Consider the following 17,554-nt stretch of genomic DNA (forward strand, 5'->3'; position numbering starts at 1 on the left):
GTCTTTCCCAGTTTCCCAATCGCCTTTTTCAAATCAAAGTGTGTGGATTCCCACTGGTCTCCAGGACAGCATTTGTGTTGTTCCCCTCACTAGAGCTGTGTATAAACAACCTTCCTCTGCCAAGGTGTTGCTCAGACTGTAACAGCTCCCCTTCTATTTGGGAGGATTTTGCCAACACGCCTCACAGACACGTTGTGCCAGGTACCACATAAGCCCCTTTAGGGCTTCTGTTGTTGGTAGTGTGAACAGATGTGTCATAAAATCTTGATGCTCAAAATGGTCTGGGAAGAACCAGGAGGGACATCATGTCCATTGCCAAGGGCTGTCTTACTGCCCTCTCTATCAGCCAGATAATCCCACACCTGGATCTCACTCCTCTCCCTTCCTCAGCCCGTCATCTCTGCTTCACTAATGTAACAGAGCTTGAAGGTTTTTTCTGCAGTATGACTTCAGGGGTGAGATACTGTAAAATCTGTCACTTGGTTACAGTGCTGGTTTTAAAAAGGCTGTGTTTGAATGGCCTCTAGGTATATGCGTGGAAAATTAGAATAGCTCCTAATAAATGGGATTGTCCATGAATGGCTGTAGTACAACACTGTGCACAAACATTGCTTAGCATTGCCATTATCTAGCAATAATCCTTATTTGGATCTTACACAAATTGTGGCAGAACCTTCTATTTATCTAACCTGGAAATTTTTCCTGAGCAGGCTCTCTATAATTTACTCACAGAACTGGCAGTTTTCTTCCCTCTCTCGGCAGATATTTAATAGCCACATATTGCATTTCCATGCTAGTAAACCTTCATTATTATACAAAATGTACCAGAATGTTATTAAGAAATACCTTAAATAATTAAACAGAAACTATGAGTGACAAAACAAACCAACAAAGTCGAATTTGAGCTGTATGACTCTTTCCTTTTTGTATTCACTTATTTGCTAATTTGCTGAACTTACTGGACTGCAAATAGGTCTTGCTGTGATTAGAGAGAGTTTACCAAGTTCCTTTGTAATTGTTTCTTTGCAATTAACTAAATAATAGAATGTTCTGTGTGGCTCTCTGGGGAAAGGAGCGGGCAGGTGCTTTTGCAATAGGATTTCCACATCTTCCACCCATTTCCCTGGAACTCACAGAGTTTAAAAAGACTGGTAGAACATGAGAGAGAGAGAATATTGCCTCAGGACTGGAAATGAGAGAATTAACCTTTTCTTGTGCCGTTTTTGAGTTTGCTTACAGGGTTTTATGCTGGTCCTGGTAGTGGCTATTCTTTGTGTAAACCTAAAAGTCCCTGGGAGGATGTCAGAGGAAAGTAATGAAGACCCAAATGTTCCTGCCTGCAGATGCCTTCACTCAGGGGAAATCCTTCAAGCTGGGAGGAGAAGTCAGCTGGGAAGATCCCTGGCAACGTGGCTTTGCTGGGAAGAGGGGAGGCTGGGGGCTGAGCTGCTGTGGAGGGGGCAGCAATAACTGGGGGAGGCTGGAGAGCAGCCCTGGCTTTGTTATTTCCTTTGACTTTGAGCAGAAAATTACAGAGGAAGCCCTGGGAGGAGAGGAAGGGTAATTTTAATGGAGGCACAGTCCAGCTCAGCGGGAAGGAGGCACAGCTTGATGTAAGGGCAGAGTTTGTGGAGTGGCAGAGCCAGAGGTGTTGCCTAACAGTGGCAGCTGAGTGCAGAGACATGATTGTCTCACTGACCTCCCTCTGACTGTCCATAATTTAGTCCCTGTCTCAAGAGGGTAACTCATCCATCTGCTGGGACTCGGAGTTCAAATTTGCCTTTTTTGGGTTTTTTTGGATCTGTATTTTGGCTAAAACCTTTTGTAGCACGTATTAGGTCTGACAGTTGGGAGGACTCCTCACTCCACAGTATATTAAAAGCTGAATTATTTAATTTCAGAGTGAATAACAAAAGCTGAGGATATGGGATTGCTGTTTCAAAAAGTACTCTCATTGCCAGCATCACATCAGCAGTAGGGATGTCTGCAGTAGAAAGAAGCTTGTGAAGAGTGAAAAATGCTACATTTCTAGGAGTGCTTCTGCAGACTGCTTGATGGCCTCACGAGGATGGAGAACAGCACTGGCTGCCTTATTTTGGAGGTTTAAACCAGTCTGGTTTATCTTCGTTTTCTTTAATTTGGAGTGTTTCACGTTTGCCCATTTTGTCCAGTGATTCTTTAGCAAAGCCACTGTCAGAGCAATTTAGTGAATGCTAATACAGCTCTTTGGGTTACTTTTCAGCAGGATTACCAGTGAACAAGCTGACATTTGCAGTCTGCTTTGGTTGACTGTAGAACAGCTTTCCATGCAAGGGTGATTTACTGTTAGATTTTGTCCCTGGGATGTCACAGCAGTGTCATGTTTTGTTCATTTTGCTTTGGCAAAACAGAGTGAACCTATTTGTGTGGGAAGGGAAAAAGGCTGCTATAATCTAAACATGAGAGCCCTGATAACTCTCTTGTTGTCATGTAATTAAGAATCACCTGAATTGAATCAAATGTTAGACATCCCAGGATTGCAAACATTGCTTCTGGAGGTGGTACAACAGGCTGAAGTGCCTTGCAATGGAAAGTATGGTTGGTGCTGGATCTTGTGGTTTGTCTCTCATTCCTATTTTGCTGAATCCATTTTACTCTTCTTTTTCCCATATCATTATAAATAATTGTGGTGGAGAAATGAAAACTGTTGATGCCTCTGTTTCTCCGTAATCCCAAATGCTCATTCTGCTTTAATTTAATCCAGTTGTCTCTGCAGCAAAAGGCCGAGGGAGAGGCATGAACACCAGCACTGCTGAGCTGCTCCCTTTCCCACTTACCCCTGTCCCCATTATGGTGCCTCAAACTGGGGCTGACACGCTGGTGTCACACCCCCATGTAACACCATCCAGCTTTTTCTCTCGTCTGTTCCAAAACATTTCGTTCGGTTTGATTTACATCAACTCCATCGAACAGGATCTCGGTGTGGAGTGTTTGCTGCATCTGCTTCTATTCCATGTCCATCATTTGCTGACGAAGGTACTTGGCCTTGCAGCCCAGTGGGGGTTTTGTGTCATTCCAGAGGCAGCAGTAACATCTGCAGGACAGATCCCAGCCCTGAGCGTTTTAGCGCCAAATTGCATAAACTCTGTGCCATGAGTGGCTTACACAGAGATCTCTCGCCCCAGCGAGGTCTCTACGCTCCTTGTCTTTGGGATTTTAGAACTGGAGATGAAATATGTTGGATCACTGGCCTTTAAAATAATTCCTTCTTCATCCTTGCTGGCGCTGTGAGAAAAAAAAAATGAAAAATAACAGGGAAGAAAACTAAATTAACTGACGTTGAGCTGTCCTCCTGCAGAAAATAAAGCCTTTTCTTGGAGAAAGCTGGAGGGGAGTTGAGGTCTTGTATCTTGTACCCTCGTATATCTTGTACTTGGGCTCACCCTGCGTGGTGTGAACCCTCTGACGTGTGCCTTAATGCTATTTGGGAGTGATAAGATTTCCTTTTAGCTATGCTGATAATACTCATACAAAAATCCCGTCCCAGTCAAAAGCTATTAAAGTTGATGTTATATTTCAGAACATCAGCAGAAATATGTTTATTTGGTCTCCTAAGGTGTTAAATAGCATATTTTAGCGTTTTTTGCTCTCCTTATTTATGAAACGCATCAGTCGGGGCAACATGAAGTATGAAATCCTGGCTGCGTTTGGGAAAAGTAATAAAATCATACTGGCAAAGGAGGTGTCTCCATGATATGTACTGACCTGCTGCCATTTAGGAGAAAAAAATCAGTTGGTATTACCCTTTTTTCTTTTTTCTTTTTTTTTTTTTTTTTTGGATACACAGCACTCCCATATTTTCATGGGCCATAACGGTTTCTAATTCTAAACAGATGAGGGTTTCTCAGGCCTGTAAGACCTATGAGACATTTGCCTGAAGTCTGTTGGAGGACTGGATAGTCCTTTTTCCTTTTCCAGCTCCAAATTATGTTGAGTGATATTTAAACACAGTGCTCTGAGCAGTCAGCAGTGGGTGAGGTGTGCTGCTGCAGGGCTGGGAGGGGGAGGCTGGGGTGGAGAGAACAAAGGCCCAGAAGATGGTCTGAATAGACTGGCCAAGTTTAGGAACTCCTGCATTAATGCTGGACTACACTACATACTTACAACAAGAATGAAATTGTTTGGTCTATTCCTTTAAAAACAAAACAGCAAATATTTGTGTACATTTCAGTTGTAACAGGAACAGCACGATCTTTGTAATGAAGTGAATAAATTTGGGATTGCTGCTGCCTAGCATTATCTTTTCTATTCCACTATGCTATCCTAGTGTTGTACGGTGTATTTATATACTCACTTGGTTCTGAGAAGTCCCAGAGAGGATATGCTCATATTTTTTACCTTTAAGACTAAAAATAGTTTGGTTATGTTCTGTTTAGAAAGAAGTGAAAAGCCTTTTCCATTGGCTTGGAGTATACTCCCTGGGAAAGTGGTGTCTGAGTGGCTCTGTGGGGAGCCCAGCACACGCTGTTATGTTGTGCACAGCTCCCAGGTGTTGTGCAGTTGGATGCTGTCATTGCTGAAACATTCAGGTGTTTAATTCAAGGCTCTGATTTATGATGTCATAAGCACAAGCTGACAGCCCCAGGTCCGTTGGAGTGGATGAAGCAATGCACTGGCTGTGGGTCAGAGTTTGGGTGAGGCCAAACCTTTGCCCGCAAAGGGAAGGGTGGAAGGTGAACCAGAGTCAGTGCCAGGTACCATGTTCATGGGACCATAGAAGCATTAAGTTGGAAAAGACCTCTAAGATCACCAAGTCCAGCTGTCAACCCAGCACCACCACCATGTTCACCACGAAACCACATCTTCAGGTGCCATATCCACGCATTTTTTGAGACACTCAGATTCTGAAACTCAGTTCAAATTATTATTTTGTTATTTTTCCAGACAGCTCTTGAACTCTGTCAGGCTCAGTGCTGTGACCATTGCTCAAGTTCCTCTTGACGTATAATTAATCCATCTCAAAAAAATCTAGAGGCAGCAAATTTCCTTTTCCTGAGCTCACAGTTCCTAGAGGTAGAGCGTTATCCAGCACTCCCTGACTGGGTGCACACATGGCAACATGCATTGCAGCAGAGGGAGCACAGATGAACACTTAGGAGATGCTCATCTCTCTCACTGTGTGTCAGCATGAGGGGGAAAAATAACAAAATAATCACTTGAACAGAGTATTTCTGGAGGTATTTCAGAAGAGATTATTATTTATGGAGGAGTTTAAGAAGAGACTGGATGTGGCACTTGCTGCCATGGTCTAGCAGACAAGGTGGCGTTGGGTCACAGGTTGGATGATCTCAGAGGTCCTTTGCAACCTGGCTGGTTCTGGGTCGTGCAAACCGCGTCGCAGCAGAACATTGATCGGTGTTTGCGGGATGTCCGTGGGGTATTTGCGGGGAGCGCCGTGTGCGGGGCAGGGCCGGGGCAGCGATCCCATCGCGGGGGCCGGGCCGGGGCGGGGCGGCGGCGGCGGCGGCTCCAATGGGAGCGGGCGGGCGGTGCCGGGCGCGGGCGGCGGAGCCTCTCGGGCGAACAAAGAGGGAGCGGGAGAGCGCGGGGGCCGCGGGGGTGGCCGGGCCATGCGGGGCCGGCGGTGAGGCGGGAGGCGCTCCATGGCCCGCGGGTCGGGGTGAGGCGCGGCGCGGGCCATGGCGGGCGTGAGCTACTCGCCGCCCTGGTGGGTGAGCCTCCTGCACCGCCTGCCGCACCTCAGCCTGCGCTGGGAGCTCACCGCCGCCGACTTCCGACCGCACGACGCCGAGTACCAGCAGGTGGGTGCTGGGCAGCGGGCGCGGAGCGGGCTCGGACCGCCTGGGGGTGAGAAGGAGGAGGAGGAGGAGGAGGAGGAGGAAAGGGGGATGCCCGGCCCCTGCTGGGGCTCCCCGGGTGGGTGCCCGTGGGTGTCGTGTCCCCCCTGTCCCCGAGTTTTGGCAGGCAGGAGCTGCCCCCTCCATCCCCTTGCCCAGGGTCGGGGCAGGGGTCTCCCTGCTGGCGGCTGGAGGTTGTCGCTGCCGGCGAGGTGAGCAGGAGCCCTGAGCTCCCCCCCACCCCCGCCAGGCTGCTGGAAGCCCCAAGTTCTTCTTGGGAGAAGGTGAAATTATAAAATCGTTAAGGTTGCAATGGACCTCCAGGGTCATCATGCCCAACCTTTGACCGAACGCCACCGTGCCCACTAAACCGCATCGCGGAGCGGCCCCGGCGGCGGGGCTGGAGCTGCCCTGGTGGGTGCCCTGGCCGGGTCCCAGCGCTGCCCAGGCGAAGGCACCGTCCCGGCCTGGTGCCTCTGGCTGGACCATAACCCCCCATCGCCGGCGATAACCCTGTGCAGGCTGCCCTGACCATCCTTATTGATGCCACCAGCCCTGCAGAGAGGCCAGCAGTGCCTTCCCAAAACCGACTGCCTGCCTGCTGGAAAACAGATGACTTAATGCACGAGAGCGGCGTTCGCATCAAGTGCACGGGAGGATGCTCACACAATACTTGTGTGCCGCTTTTTTTTTTTTTTTTTTTTTTTTTTTTTTTTTTTTTTTTTTAATGCTGCTTAGCCCGTATCCTGTGCTTGGTTGGCTGGGCACGTAATTAAAATGATTGTGGAGTGAATCTGTGCGCTCCAACATCTGTGATCTCTGCTGTCATCTTGGAACAGAGCTGCAGTGGCTCTGCTGCCTCGTTTTGCCACGCTCTCTGGTTTTGAAAACACCATTTTGCTTTTCTGAACATACTTGCAGTGTCCTATATATGCAACCTGCTGTCATGCACGCAGGCAGGAAGGCTGAGGTATCTAAACAGTTCTCATTTTATCCTGGAAATAGAAGGTATTAGAAATGCTTGAGAAATCAGTGTGTTTTGGCTTTTTGTTTTGAACAGATGAACGGACCTGTGGGCTGACGCTAGAGCAAAATGCGAGAGATGTGTTTAAAGAGCGATGGGTAGATACAAAGAAACACCTTGAAACATGTAAATCAAAGGGACTTTTAACATAACTTTGTATTTGGGGCTTCAATTTGTTAATTTTAGTTCCCTTGGCTTAGCAGAGTTCAAGATGGCCACATGCAGATGTAATGCTGCACAGCAGCTGAACTGTATTTCCATGACCTCAGAGGGTAACTGCCTTTAAAACAAGGTATATGAGAAGCTGGAGATCAGAAGTTAAGAGTTCATGGAAAGATGTTCTTGGGAGTGTGTTATCGTGAAACAAGCAGTAGTTGACCTTTGAATAGACGGCAGATGTACTGATTTTCACTTAAATTGCTTGAAAACATTCCTAGCAACAATCTGGGGTTGTGTTTGTTTGCCAGATAATTTTTCTACAGTAATCATATTCCCACTTAAAGCCTTCTGCTGTTCTCCTCCTGTGTAGCTGCCTCCCCTCCCTTGATGATATTAAGGACTTCTTGCACAGCAGTCGATGGCCTTTTAAGTCTTAACATCAGCTCGCAAGAAAACGTCTTATCAAATCCAAACTCGAATGTCTGGATTACTGAGGCGTCTGTCGTCAGGAGAATGATTTGAGCAGCGGCAGCTTTGCTGGTTTTGGTGTTGGTGAGGGGGAGCAAACGGGCTCCAGCAATGCAGCCTGTGCTGTCGGTGTCGTGGTTATATAACGAAGCTGCTGTGGCTCTGCGAGTTGACTCTGGAGTTCGTAGCCACACAGATTAATTCTGATGCAGTGAAACAGGGAAACTTAATCCTGGGCTGGGAACTGAAATGCTGAATGCTCTCTCATGCTTTAAATTGTTCACAAGGCCTTTTGAGTTTGAGTTCTAGCTTTTTTTTCTATTAGCTTTGTTATGAATATGCATCTCTTGCTCTGTTTGCAGCCTGTGCTGGCATTGTCTCCCCTTAGCTTTAGGAACCTTTTGTATTTAGCAGGTGGGATTGTATACATCCTCAAAATAAGGAAGTCCATTTTTAATCTTAAGTTCTGCTTATTTTCTTTACTTTGTAGGTCTCATTGCCACAATTTGTGTGTGTTTTTGTTTTGTATTCCATTAGTGATTGATACCCTGATTCTTAAGTATGAACTGTTGAACTACACACTGCATTTGAGTTCTCCAGAGGTTGAGGAGAGGTCAGTAGGGGATGCTAGCTGGGAGTTTATGGGGGTGGATAAGGGCAGGACATCCCCAGCTATAGTAAGGAAAGATCACCTTTTAGTAAAGTCCATGACTTCAAGCCATTGGTTAGCTGCACTGTCACCATAAATAGACATACAGCTGGGCTCAGTGTCCCTTCCCATTCTGATTTGTTATGAGGAAGGAAACAATGTATCCTTTCTGATTCTTTACTGCTTCTCTAGAAAAATATTTCCCAACCTGTGGCCAAGGGAAAGCATTGCTTTCCTTATGAAACTGTTTCATTTTGTAACCTCTTAGTAAATATTTACCTGTTCCTTGTACTCATGTTTTGATGACAGGCTTTGAATTTGTGCATCAGCTGAACATCTCACTTCAGCCAGAAGTGAAATGCAGTGCCTTGCATTAGCCTGTTGTCATGTCACTTGTTGCAGTGCCACGTGCTCCTGCAGGTGAGGAGGCTGCTGATTTAACAAGCTTTCCACCTCTACCTGGCAAGGATTAGTGTGATGTGCAAGCTGCTGTTCCACTGAAGCAGCAGATGAGCTGTTGTCTCCTGAAACCTCTCTGAAGCACAGGTAGATAAGCACACACTGCCAGTCTTTGAAGTCTAGCTCTTTGTCAAGTCTTCTGGGACCCTGGATGATGGGGAATATCTAGCAGGATGCAGATCTGATGGCTACTTGTGCTGTTCTGTCCCGTGTAGTCCCCTTGGTCGGAGCAGGAGGGACACCCCCTGTGCACCAGCCTCTCTCAAGGCAGCTGTGTCCATTGTGTACCAACCTACCAGGGCTTCCTCCTTTTGTCTGAGAACATGAGAAATACTTAGGGTGGTGTTGCTGCCAAGGGCTGACATCAGTGCAGCTGCAGGTTTTGGCTGCGTACACCTGAGTCAGGCTCTAAAACACTTTCTCTTGGTATTACTTACTCTTATCTTCTCCCACAGCATATCTTGTTGCATTAGGCTAGAACAGTGTGTGCGAGTGTGGAGGAGCAGAGCAGATCCTTCCCCTCCAGACTAGATTGTTTAAAAATGTATATCTGTACTGATGTCCTTCAGATGCTCTACTTCCCCCACGACAAGCTGTGGACAGCAGTACAACTAGTTGTTTGTTTTTTTGTTTTTCTGGGGGAATTGAGGTGAACCTCAATGTAGATTGAGCTGGGGTTGTAATCCTTCTTCCCCAGGGGGTTTGGCATGCTGGTGAGTCCTATCAGATCTGTCTTCATGTGCTGCTTGCAGGACTTGCTCCATAGCCCTCCCTATAGAGGATCTTATCAGACCAGTTCTTTTCCTAATCCTCCCATGAATCATTGGGGTTGAAAATATCTTGATATGAACAGCTTTGTTCTGGCTGTATTCTCATCTGAGTCATACTGCAGTGCACTGCAAAGCCTTTTCATTGTGTAGTGAGTCACAAATTCTGGAGTGAAGGGAATGTAAAAATGGAGCAGAGCTCCTTTTCCTTCTGACAGCATCATGCTAACACCAGTTCTGGTGTCCCTGCCTTTTGCTGCTGAACAAATGATGGTAATCTTGCCAGTACTGTCCACTTACTTCCAATTCAGTTGATTGGCCCAGTAAGATGGCCCTGAGACTGGTGATGTCACTGGTTTAATCTGTTTAGTAATGTAAGTATTTGTGACTGACTTAGTTGAATTCACTTTCTTTCTCAGGATAGAGTTGGTTAAGAGCCTTGAGGTTGTGTGGAGGTCACATGCTGGAAAGAAGTAGAAAAGCTGAATAGCTTTGGTAATACAGCACAACAACAGGTAATGGGATATCTGCTTGAGTCAGGGTGTCTGTGGCACTGACAGAAAAGGAGCCCACAATGCTTTAGCTCTTGAGTCTCTGTGTGCTGAGAAGTGTGCTGTGAACAGTGAAGGAGAAAAGAGGCTGTGAAAGCTAAGCCAGGGAACCTTGACTTGAATTTCACCTTTTTGCTTATTGCTGGAAGCTGGCAATGTTGACACGACTCTGTGTAGATGCATAGGTTGTGTGTGAATCAGGCTTGGAAAAAGCAAAGTTCTCCAGCATCTTTGAAACTCATTCCTTGCACCACTTCGTGCTTTCTCAGTAAGAGTCAGAACTGCAGATGCACAGTTAGTAGGTGTAATGGCAACAGTGTGTGCTTTGGAAAGTGACTGGATGATTGATTCACACCAATTAAGATGCAGAATCGTGCTAAAGGAAGCATCAATAAGAGCAGGGATATACTCTAGTCCTTGGTTTTGAGATGGTCTCTTCAGTGTTGTCACTCAGGAGTTCCTTGTCATACATCTGTCAGTGCTTTTGTCCTGTAATATTCTTTTTCTCCTACCAAACGTGTGCTGAGGGGGGATCCAGCAGGGAAAGGTGCTGTGTAAGCCCAGAGATGCTTCCCTTCTTTTGGCTTGCCAAATCTAATCCAAGACGTGTGTTTGAACCCATAGCCAAAGGTTCAACAAGAAATTAATTCTGTCAGGTACTTTCTGGCTCTGTGAGGCTGTTTCCCTGCACATGACAGCTAATGTCATCTTTGGAAGTATTTCTTGGCTGGAGAAACATGATGGAGCCTAAACTGCCAAAAAACTTGGATTATAGAGATTGTTTTAGAACTTCCTCTACTGTACTGGCGTCTTATTTCAATTTTGAAACCAAGAGTCTTTCTGTAAATTGGAAACATGTGTATTAGTCAAGTTGGATGACGTGTTTTTGTCTAGTTGGCTCAAAGTCAGAGGGTAACGTGCCTTCCTTAAAGGGGTTGGACTGAAGGTTTCTTTCTTTCAAGAATAGATGGACCACTTCCAAGGTCTGATCAGCTCTCCTGCTGTAGAACTACTTTGCTTGTATTTCCAGAAAGGTTAAGTGACCCCTGTTAGTAGAATCCAATGTTTTCTAATGAATTTGAAGTTACTTTTATTTTTCTAAGAACTGATGGTAAATCCCCTCTTCCCTTTACTCATCAGTCTCTGCTGCATGAGTAACCATCAGCAAATTGGTGCTGTGGTCTGACTCCTCTGTTCTGTGTTTTATCTGGAAGAACCTTTCCTAAGGAACTGCAGCACAATGAATAACTGAAAATGTACAATCAAGACAACTTTTGATGGCTGTTTTTTACCAAAGGTAGACATACAACGTTTTCTGTTGACTGTACATCCAGTCATGCAGCAGCATATGGTGTACAGACAGGAAAAAAAAATCAACCTTTGCCAGCTTTCTGTCTGCAACCTTACTTTGTTTTGCTGACCCATGCTGTGCTGCTACGTTTTCAGATGGTCTCCTGAGAACTGACAGTTTCTGGAAACCCTGGCTGTAGATTACCTTACTCTAGACAAAAAAAAGTAACTGTTCTAAATGTATGGTTTGAACAGAGCAGAGCACACATGGTGGGGGGGAGGGTGAGAGGTGTCTTGGAAAAATGTGAAACACCTTGTGGGGGTTGGAGGGAAGGAGGTGCAAGTGAGTATGCAAAGGTGTAAACCATGCTGGCTTCATCTGGGCAGGGTCCTAAAAGTATTAATCCTACACAGAGGAGATGCTGCTGCCCAGCCCTGTGAGCTTCCCAGTCTTAAGAGAACTTTATGCAGCTTGCTCTGAAGGTACCATGGAAGGTATGATGCTGCTCTTAGCTGGAAGAGTAGAACCAGAATGTGAAACATTTGTCTGGTTGTGGTGGCCAGCCACTGGCACCTTGGTACTTCTGCACCAAGACAACATTTATCCTCTTGAAAAATCCTTTTTTTTTTTCTTTTTTTTTTTTTATATGAGTATAACACCGTATGTCTCCTGGTCTGCAAAACCTGATCACTAGCCTTCTGGAGAAAGGGCTAGTCAAAATCAGTTCAGTTTTACCATCTCCTCTCTTTTTTTTTTTTTTTTTTTTTTCTTCCCCTCAATTCTTAATGCCTTTTTGAGCACAGGAACATCTGCGCTCTTCAGGTTAACAAAGCACCTTTGTTTAAATGTTGATCCAATAAAACAAGCCCTGCTTAAAGCAGATGTGGATGTGGATTTTTAGTGCTCCTTATTTTTCATTATTAGGGAAAGTGAGATGAGAAATTCTCACCCAGAAGAACATATCCCATTAGGGATGACTCTGGAGATTAAGGGTAGGAAGTCAGGTGCTTTCTCTGACTTAATCCCAAGGCTTTGAATGTGGATTAAGGAGCTGTGCTACAAGTCTTCTTGATATCTTACTTTTATTTTGGGATTAGGTTTATTTTTGAACTTGTAAACAAAAATCTGTCCATTGATAGTGAGATGTAAGTTATGAACCTTTGTCACATCAGATTTCCTGACATGTGACTTCAGAACAGACAGTTGGAGGGACGAGTGCCTTCCAATCCCTGGAGTTTCTCTCTTTTTTTCCCATTTTTTCTTTTTTTTCCTCCTTGTTCTTCTAGGACAAGGCTAATTTTATACCCCTTCCCCCCACCAGCACACTTGTTGATGGAAGGGGTGAAGTCCAGAGTTGATGGTTGGTGCTGTTTGTGTTGATGCAATAGGACTGTGCTGTGGCAGAGCTTGCCTGGTCACCTCGGTGTGACTCCTCTCAGGGACAGTCCTGTACCTGTTTTAAGGATTGGGGTGCTGAATGCTAAGCAGTGATGGCCAAGGCTTCTCCTGAAGTCACTCTTTTATGTTCTTTGATGTCAACTGGGTACGCTTGGGTGGCTGAAAGCAAGCAGTGAGTAAGGTAGTGCTCACCCTTAATTTTCTTGGAGTGGAGGGGAGTCAGCATCTCATCTGCATTAACCTCTCAATGACTGTCAATTCTCTTCTTGTTTCTGTTAAATCTTTCAGTAGTAAACTTTTTACCAGTTATGGTGAGACTTCCCATTCCCCTTGAGTGGGAAGGAGAACTTGGCTTGTTTTCAACTGAATGTGATTCCCATAGCTGGGGGAAGGGACGTGATGTCTGGGAATTTATTTGCTGTAAGGTTCAGACGACACTTGAGTAACTTTGGAATATATCAGGATTATCTTCTGTACTGAACCTTAATTCTCACTTTTAAGACCTGAATAAGACTAAGAATGCTCAGGGATATATTGATATATCCTGGAGAGTTATTAATAATAATAATAATAATAATAATAATAATAATAATAATAATAAAACCAGAACCCAGTAACCTTGCTTCTCTCTTTGCCAGGCTGTTTGTACTTTCAGGGTGTGTCATCCTACCAGTTCTTTGTTTCAGCTGACGACAATGATTAACAAGACAGGTGAGCTAAAATCAAGGAGGATCAAGTTCATACAGGACTTTTAGTCCTGGGGATGCACTCATATGACAGTCTAAAAAAAAAAAGAGAAAAAAGTCCTCACTGTTGGAAATCCTCCCTTTTCCTCCACTTCAAGGGGTGACTGAGACTGTTGGTTCTGTTGCAGTGGTGAAAAACTAGAAATTGGTTACATTTATCCTCAAACCAGGAATTACTTTTGTTGCATGGTGACAGGGTCTGCAGGTATCTAGTGAACAGAAGCTGTGGGGCAGAGCCATGCTGATGCAATTTCTTTTTTTTTTTTTTTCATATTAGATAAACTAGGAAAGAGCAAACCACAGAGCACTTTCATGTTGCAAAAGGCTTTCATTTCAGACCCTTTTTTTTTTTTTTAAGATTTCTGGGTAATGAGCCACTCTAAGTTTGATCTTGTAATTGTGAGCTTTAGGGTTTAGTGAGCTGCAAATGTGCACGTTTTTTGCAAAGTAGTCATTTGTGTGCTAAGGCTGCAAGGCTATTCTCTTGCAAGAAAAGAAAAGTAGGTTAGCGTGCAATCCATGGACACAGCAGTTGGTGTAACTCGGTCATGACACTTGTACCCTTCTCTGAGCACTTGGGTATGAGGGTAACGTTTACAATCATTTGTGCTTTCACATGGTCATCAGGTTGCTTGCTTCAGCAGACATAATGTGTGCCAGACCTCTTTTAAGTTGTTATTTTAAAAAATGAGCGTTTTTTGGTCAATGGTAAGAGCAGCGTTGAAACCAGCCAGGGGAAGAGCTGACAGTCCCCTTCACCCTCACTTAAACTGGAGCTGCATCCTCAGATTTCGATTTCCTCGGTCAGTACTAAATGCTTTTTGTGGCTGATATGGCTCAGAATGGTGCCACACGTGCATATGCATGAAAGCCCTTTGTGGTGTGAAATTAGGAATGAAAGATATTGCTAATCAGCCCTAACAATGCGGGACTTATTCCTGGACAAGGGGAAAGGGGAATGTGGGGAATGGATGTTTCACAAATGTATAACACATTCAGACGAGTTTTTATGCCAGTGTTGGTGCCTGTGCACGGACACCCTTTTCAGGCTGTAAAATGCTGCTGTTCATGCTGAGAATTTAAACAAGCCGCCTATTCAACACCGAAATCCAAAATAACGCCAAAATCCAAATGGAGGCACTTCAGTTGCATAATAGTGTCTGTTACAAGGAGGCCTTGGTGCAGTAGATGATGTAATGCTCCTTAAGATAAGGCCCAGGCCGGGGTCGGGGAGAGAGGGAAAAGGATGTCGGTGACGGAACCATTAAGAGTATTGCTAATGCTATCAAAGCTCTCCGTAGGGTGTTAATTAGCAAAACTGAATAATCACAAAGTTGATTGTGTTACAACTGTACATGTGGAAAAAATGACCCGTTGCTTGGCGCTACCTGTTCTCTCCGGTTACCATCGCTTTTCCCCTGGGGTGAACTTTCTCGCAGTTAACGGTGTGCTCAAGTTCCTGTAGCTGATAAACTGGTTATTTTGATACTTGCTGTAGTAGCTAAGAATTCTTCAGCCTGCCAAAGAGATGCTTTCTGTTGCTTGCTGAAATTGTAGTGCTTCACATCTGGGCTGTGCCTGCAGCCTTGCTATTTAAGTGCTGGTCGTAAGGGAGGTTGTTACTGCTCCCAGGCCTCTGGCAGTTGGTTATTTCACTTCCTCCCTAAACTTATGTTTAGCATATACTTATTTTCTTTTGTTTAGGAACAGTCATGTCCTCGCTGCAAGTGCCCCTAGTCTGTTTTTGGACTGGTGTGGTCAGAGGGGTGACACAGGATTGCTGCCCTACCTCCAGCCCTCCTGTCCCCTCTCTCCCTTGTCTTACAGTATTCACTCCAGGAAATGCTGAGAAAGTCGAGAGTAATGGAATTCATGAAATTCAAGCTGTGCTTCAATGAAAACGTGTTTTCAATTTCTGCCTCCTTGGGAGCCTGAGACTGAACTGTAATTGTTGGCGCTGGGTGGGGGCTGGGGCCGGGATGAATGGAAGTGGCGGAGTCAGCGCTCTGCGGAGCCTCTCGCCCGGCATCTCCCCGCTCTCGGCATTCAAAGGCTGGTGTGTGCTTTGTGGCAGCTTCAGGAAGCATTTTTGTATTCAGCTGTCCAAAAGGCCCAGGCGTTTTCCTGCTGGGTTTGATCTGGCTGTCGGGGTCTGAATGACAGTGACATGTTGGAGAGGAACGTGATGGGGAGAAGCATCAGCTGGGGGTGGTTTATCCATCCCCCGTCTCTGCTCTTGATCCTGCTCCCGCTGTCCTTTGAGTGTCCTGCTGCCGATTAAGGGTGAGAATTATAATGGGGACTCAAAAGCCTTTGGTAAAACTCATTAATTCATTCCTCCTTTAATTAGACACCCAGCCATGGGCTTATAATTATCAGAGCCCAGGAATGTTTGCAGCTGTAACAAGCTGTGCTGCATCAGTTGCAGAATCCATGGGTTTTTGGCAAATACAGATCTGATGAGCTCTTCCTTGGTTTGGATTTTGGTGAGGAACATGCAAGGGCACAGAAATGAAGGATGCAGCTGAGTGTGTGTAGTTGCTGACCTCTGTCTGAATCTTGTGGCTGACCTCAGCTGAATCTTGCCTCTTGGTGTTGAACTAAGAGGAAAGGGTGGAGTTGTCCTGTTTACAAATATTTTTGTTTTCCTTGGGAGGTGTAATAATGTAACTTTCAAGGAGAGAAAAGAGGAAGGAGAATCTAAGGAAAAGTTAAACATGTTATCTTAAACCTTTAGCACCTGAGGGAATCACACTTTTGGAATAAGTCTAACAGGAGCAGTTGCAGGCATTGCAGACAGTGCCCATTTTGCTGTTTGCAAGTTAGAGAATAGCTGAGTGTTCTACAATGAAAAGTACCAGGTACTTTTTTTTGAGTCTTCTGGGGGGGGAAAAAGTCAATAGTGAACTTCTATAATTTTGTAATCTCTTCTTGTTTCCAAAATGGGAAGGAAGGTAATTTTCAGAACTAATTTTTCTGGCTGACCCCCAGCAACAGATGACTGGGGTCTTCTGTGAGAGCTCTGTGCTACTTCTGGTATCTGAAATACTCATGGTTTTTTTCTTTTGCAGAAGGAGAACTAGAGGGAAGGCTGAAAGGATTTCGGTAAAGGACTTATTTCTACTTTATTGCAACTCTACTTGTAGTTCTGATCACTGGGAATGCTGTAGTAGACCCTGACAACATGATCTCCATTTAGCATTGGACTGACAGGCTGTCAAGTGCAAGCAAACCAGAAAGGCACAGATCTAGGAAAAGGCTGGAGACGGAGATATCTGACTGTCACTGAGCTTAGACAAATATGATTAAAAAGATAGGTTTGCTTCTTTTTTTTCTTTAGAATTTTGACTTGAGTAAGGTTAGAATGAACACTTTGGACTTGAGAAAATGGGAGCTATTGCACAAGAGTAGATTAGAGGTACTGCTAGGCAATGGCAAGTGTTAATGTTCATGTTCCTTTAAGAGGGGAAACTGTTTCAGTTGTAGTAGGTGGCAGGAAAAAATGGATCAGCTGTGTTTTGGGTCTTTTTCTGTCTGGATTTAGTAGAAAGCACAGATAGCACATCCAGTGAGGATGGAATGATTTGTTTGACACTTGTGTAGCTATAACAGAAATCTTTACTTTGGATGAGAGTGCTATTTTAATACCACTGAACACCACTTCTTGTGTGCCTTTTAGTACTTCAGAATGTGACCCTCATCTTCTGTTTGTCCTTCCCATCCTCTCTCCACACAGTCTGAGTTGTTGTTGGCTTATGAGACCGAGCAGTGCCTGGAGCTTGGGCAGGACAGGGCTTCATCCCTGGCTTCTGAGGTCAAATGTGCTGGATCACTGGCCTTTCCTTACCTATGTATATATCCAAAATTCTTACAGGTTAGACAACAGACATTGGATCAACCTGAGTAGACAAGTTAGTGAGAGCAACAAATTTGCAAGGCTAAAATAGCCTTTCACTTCCATAAGGACAGCTGGGTAAATGTCCTGATGAAGTTCTTGGCTGGTCTCAGAGTCCATGATCTAGGAAGGCTGATGCTCTAACAGTGAACCTCTTGATCACTGCAGAGGTTGTTTTTCTGGGCTTTTTCAACCTTGACCTGTTACAAATTAAAAACCTCTTCTAACACAAGCTTTTCAGCATTTTCAATGCTTTAATATTAAATGTGAAACTAAAGGTGGCGAACATAAAATACGTCAACTGCTGTTG

General features: G+C 44.9%; 2 protein-coding genes across 3 annotated transcripts in view; both read left to right on the plus strand.

Moving 5' to 3' along the window:
* The window catches only part of IQCE (IQ motif containing E), a 28,008-nt gene extending 26,087 nt beyond the window's left edge, over nt 1-1,921 (plus strand). The window contains exon 22 of the mRNA XM_051771454.1: nt 1,902-1,921. Within this exon, the coding sequence (XP_051627414.1) occupies nt 1,902-1,906 (5 nt within the window). The 3' untranslated portion in view covers nt 1,907-1,921. The remainder of the gene's footprint in view (nt 1-1,901) is intronic.
* A 3,586-nt stretch (nt 1,922-5,507) lies between these two features.
* Nucleotides 5,508-17,554, plus strand: part of TTYH3 (tweety family member 3) — a 75,609-nt gene continuing 63,562 nt past the window's right edge. The window contains exon 1 of one of the 2 annotated variants that reach the window (XM_051795180.1): nt 5,508-5,801. In XM_051795180.1, the coding sequence (XP_051651140.1) occupies nt 5,679-5,801 (123 nt within the window). In that variant the 5' untranslated portion in view covers nt 5,508-5,678. The remainder of the gene's footprint in view (nt 5,802-17,554) is intronic. The other variant, XM_051796026.1, reaches the window with a different exon arrangement.

This window comes from Manacus candei, unplaced genomic scaffold, assembly GCF_025592945.1.
Source record: "Manacus candei isolate 608988 ecotype Guabito, Panama unplaced genomic scaffold, ASM2559294v1 h1tg000002l, whole genome shotgun sequence".
NCBI lineage: Eukaryota > Metazoa > Chordata > Aves > Passeriformes > Pipridae > Manacus > Manacus candei.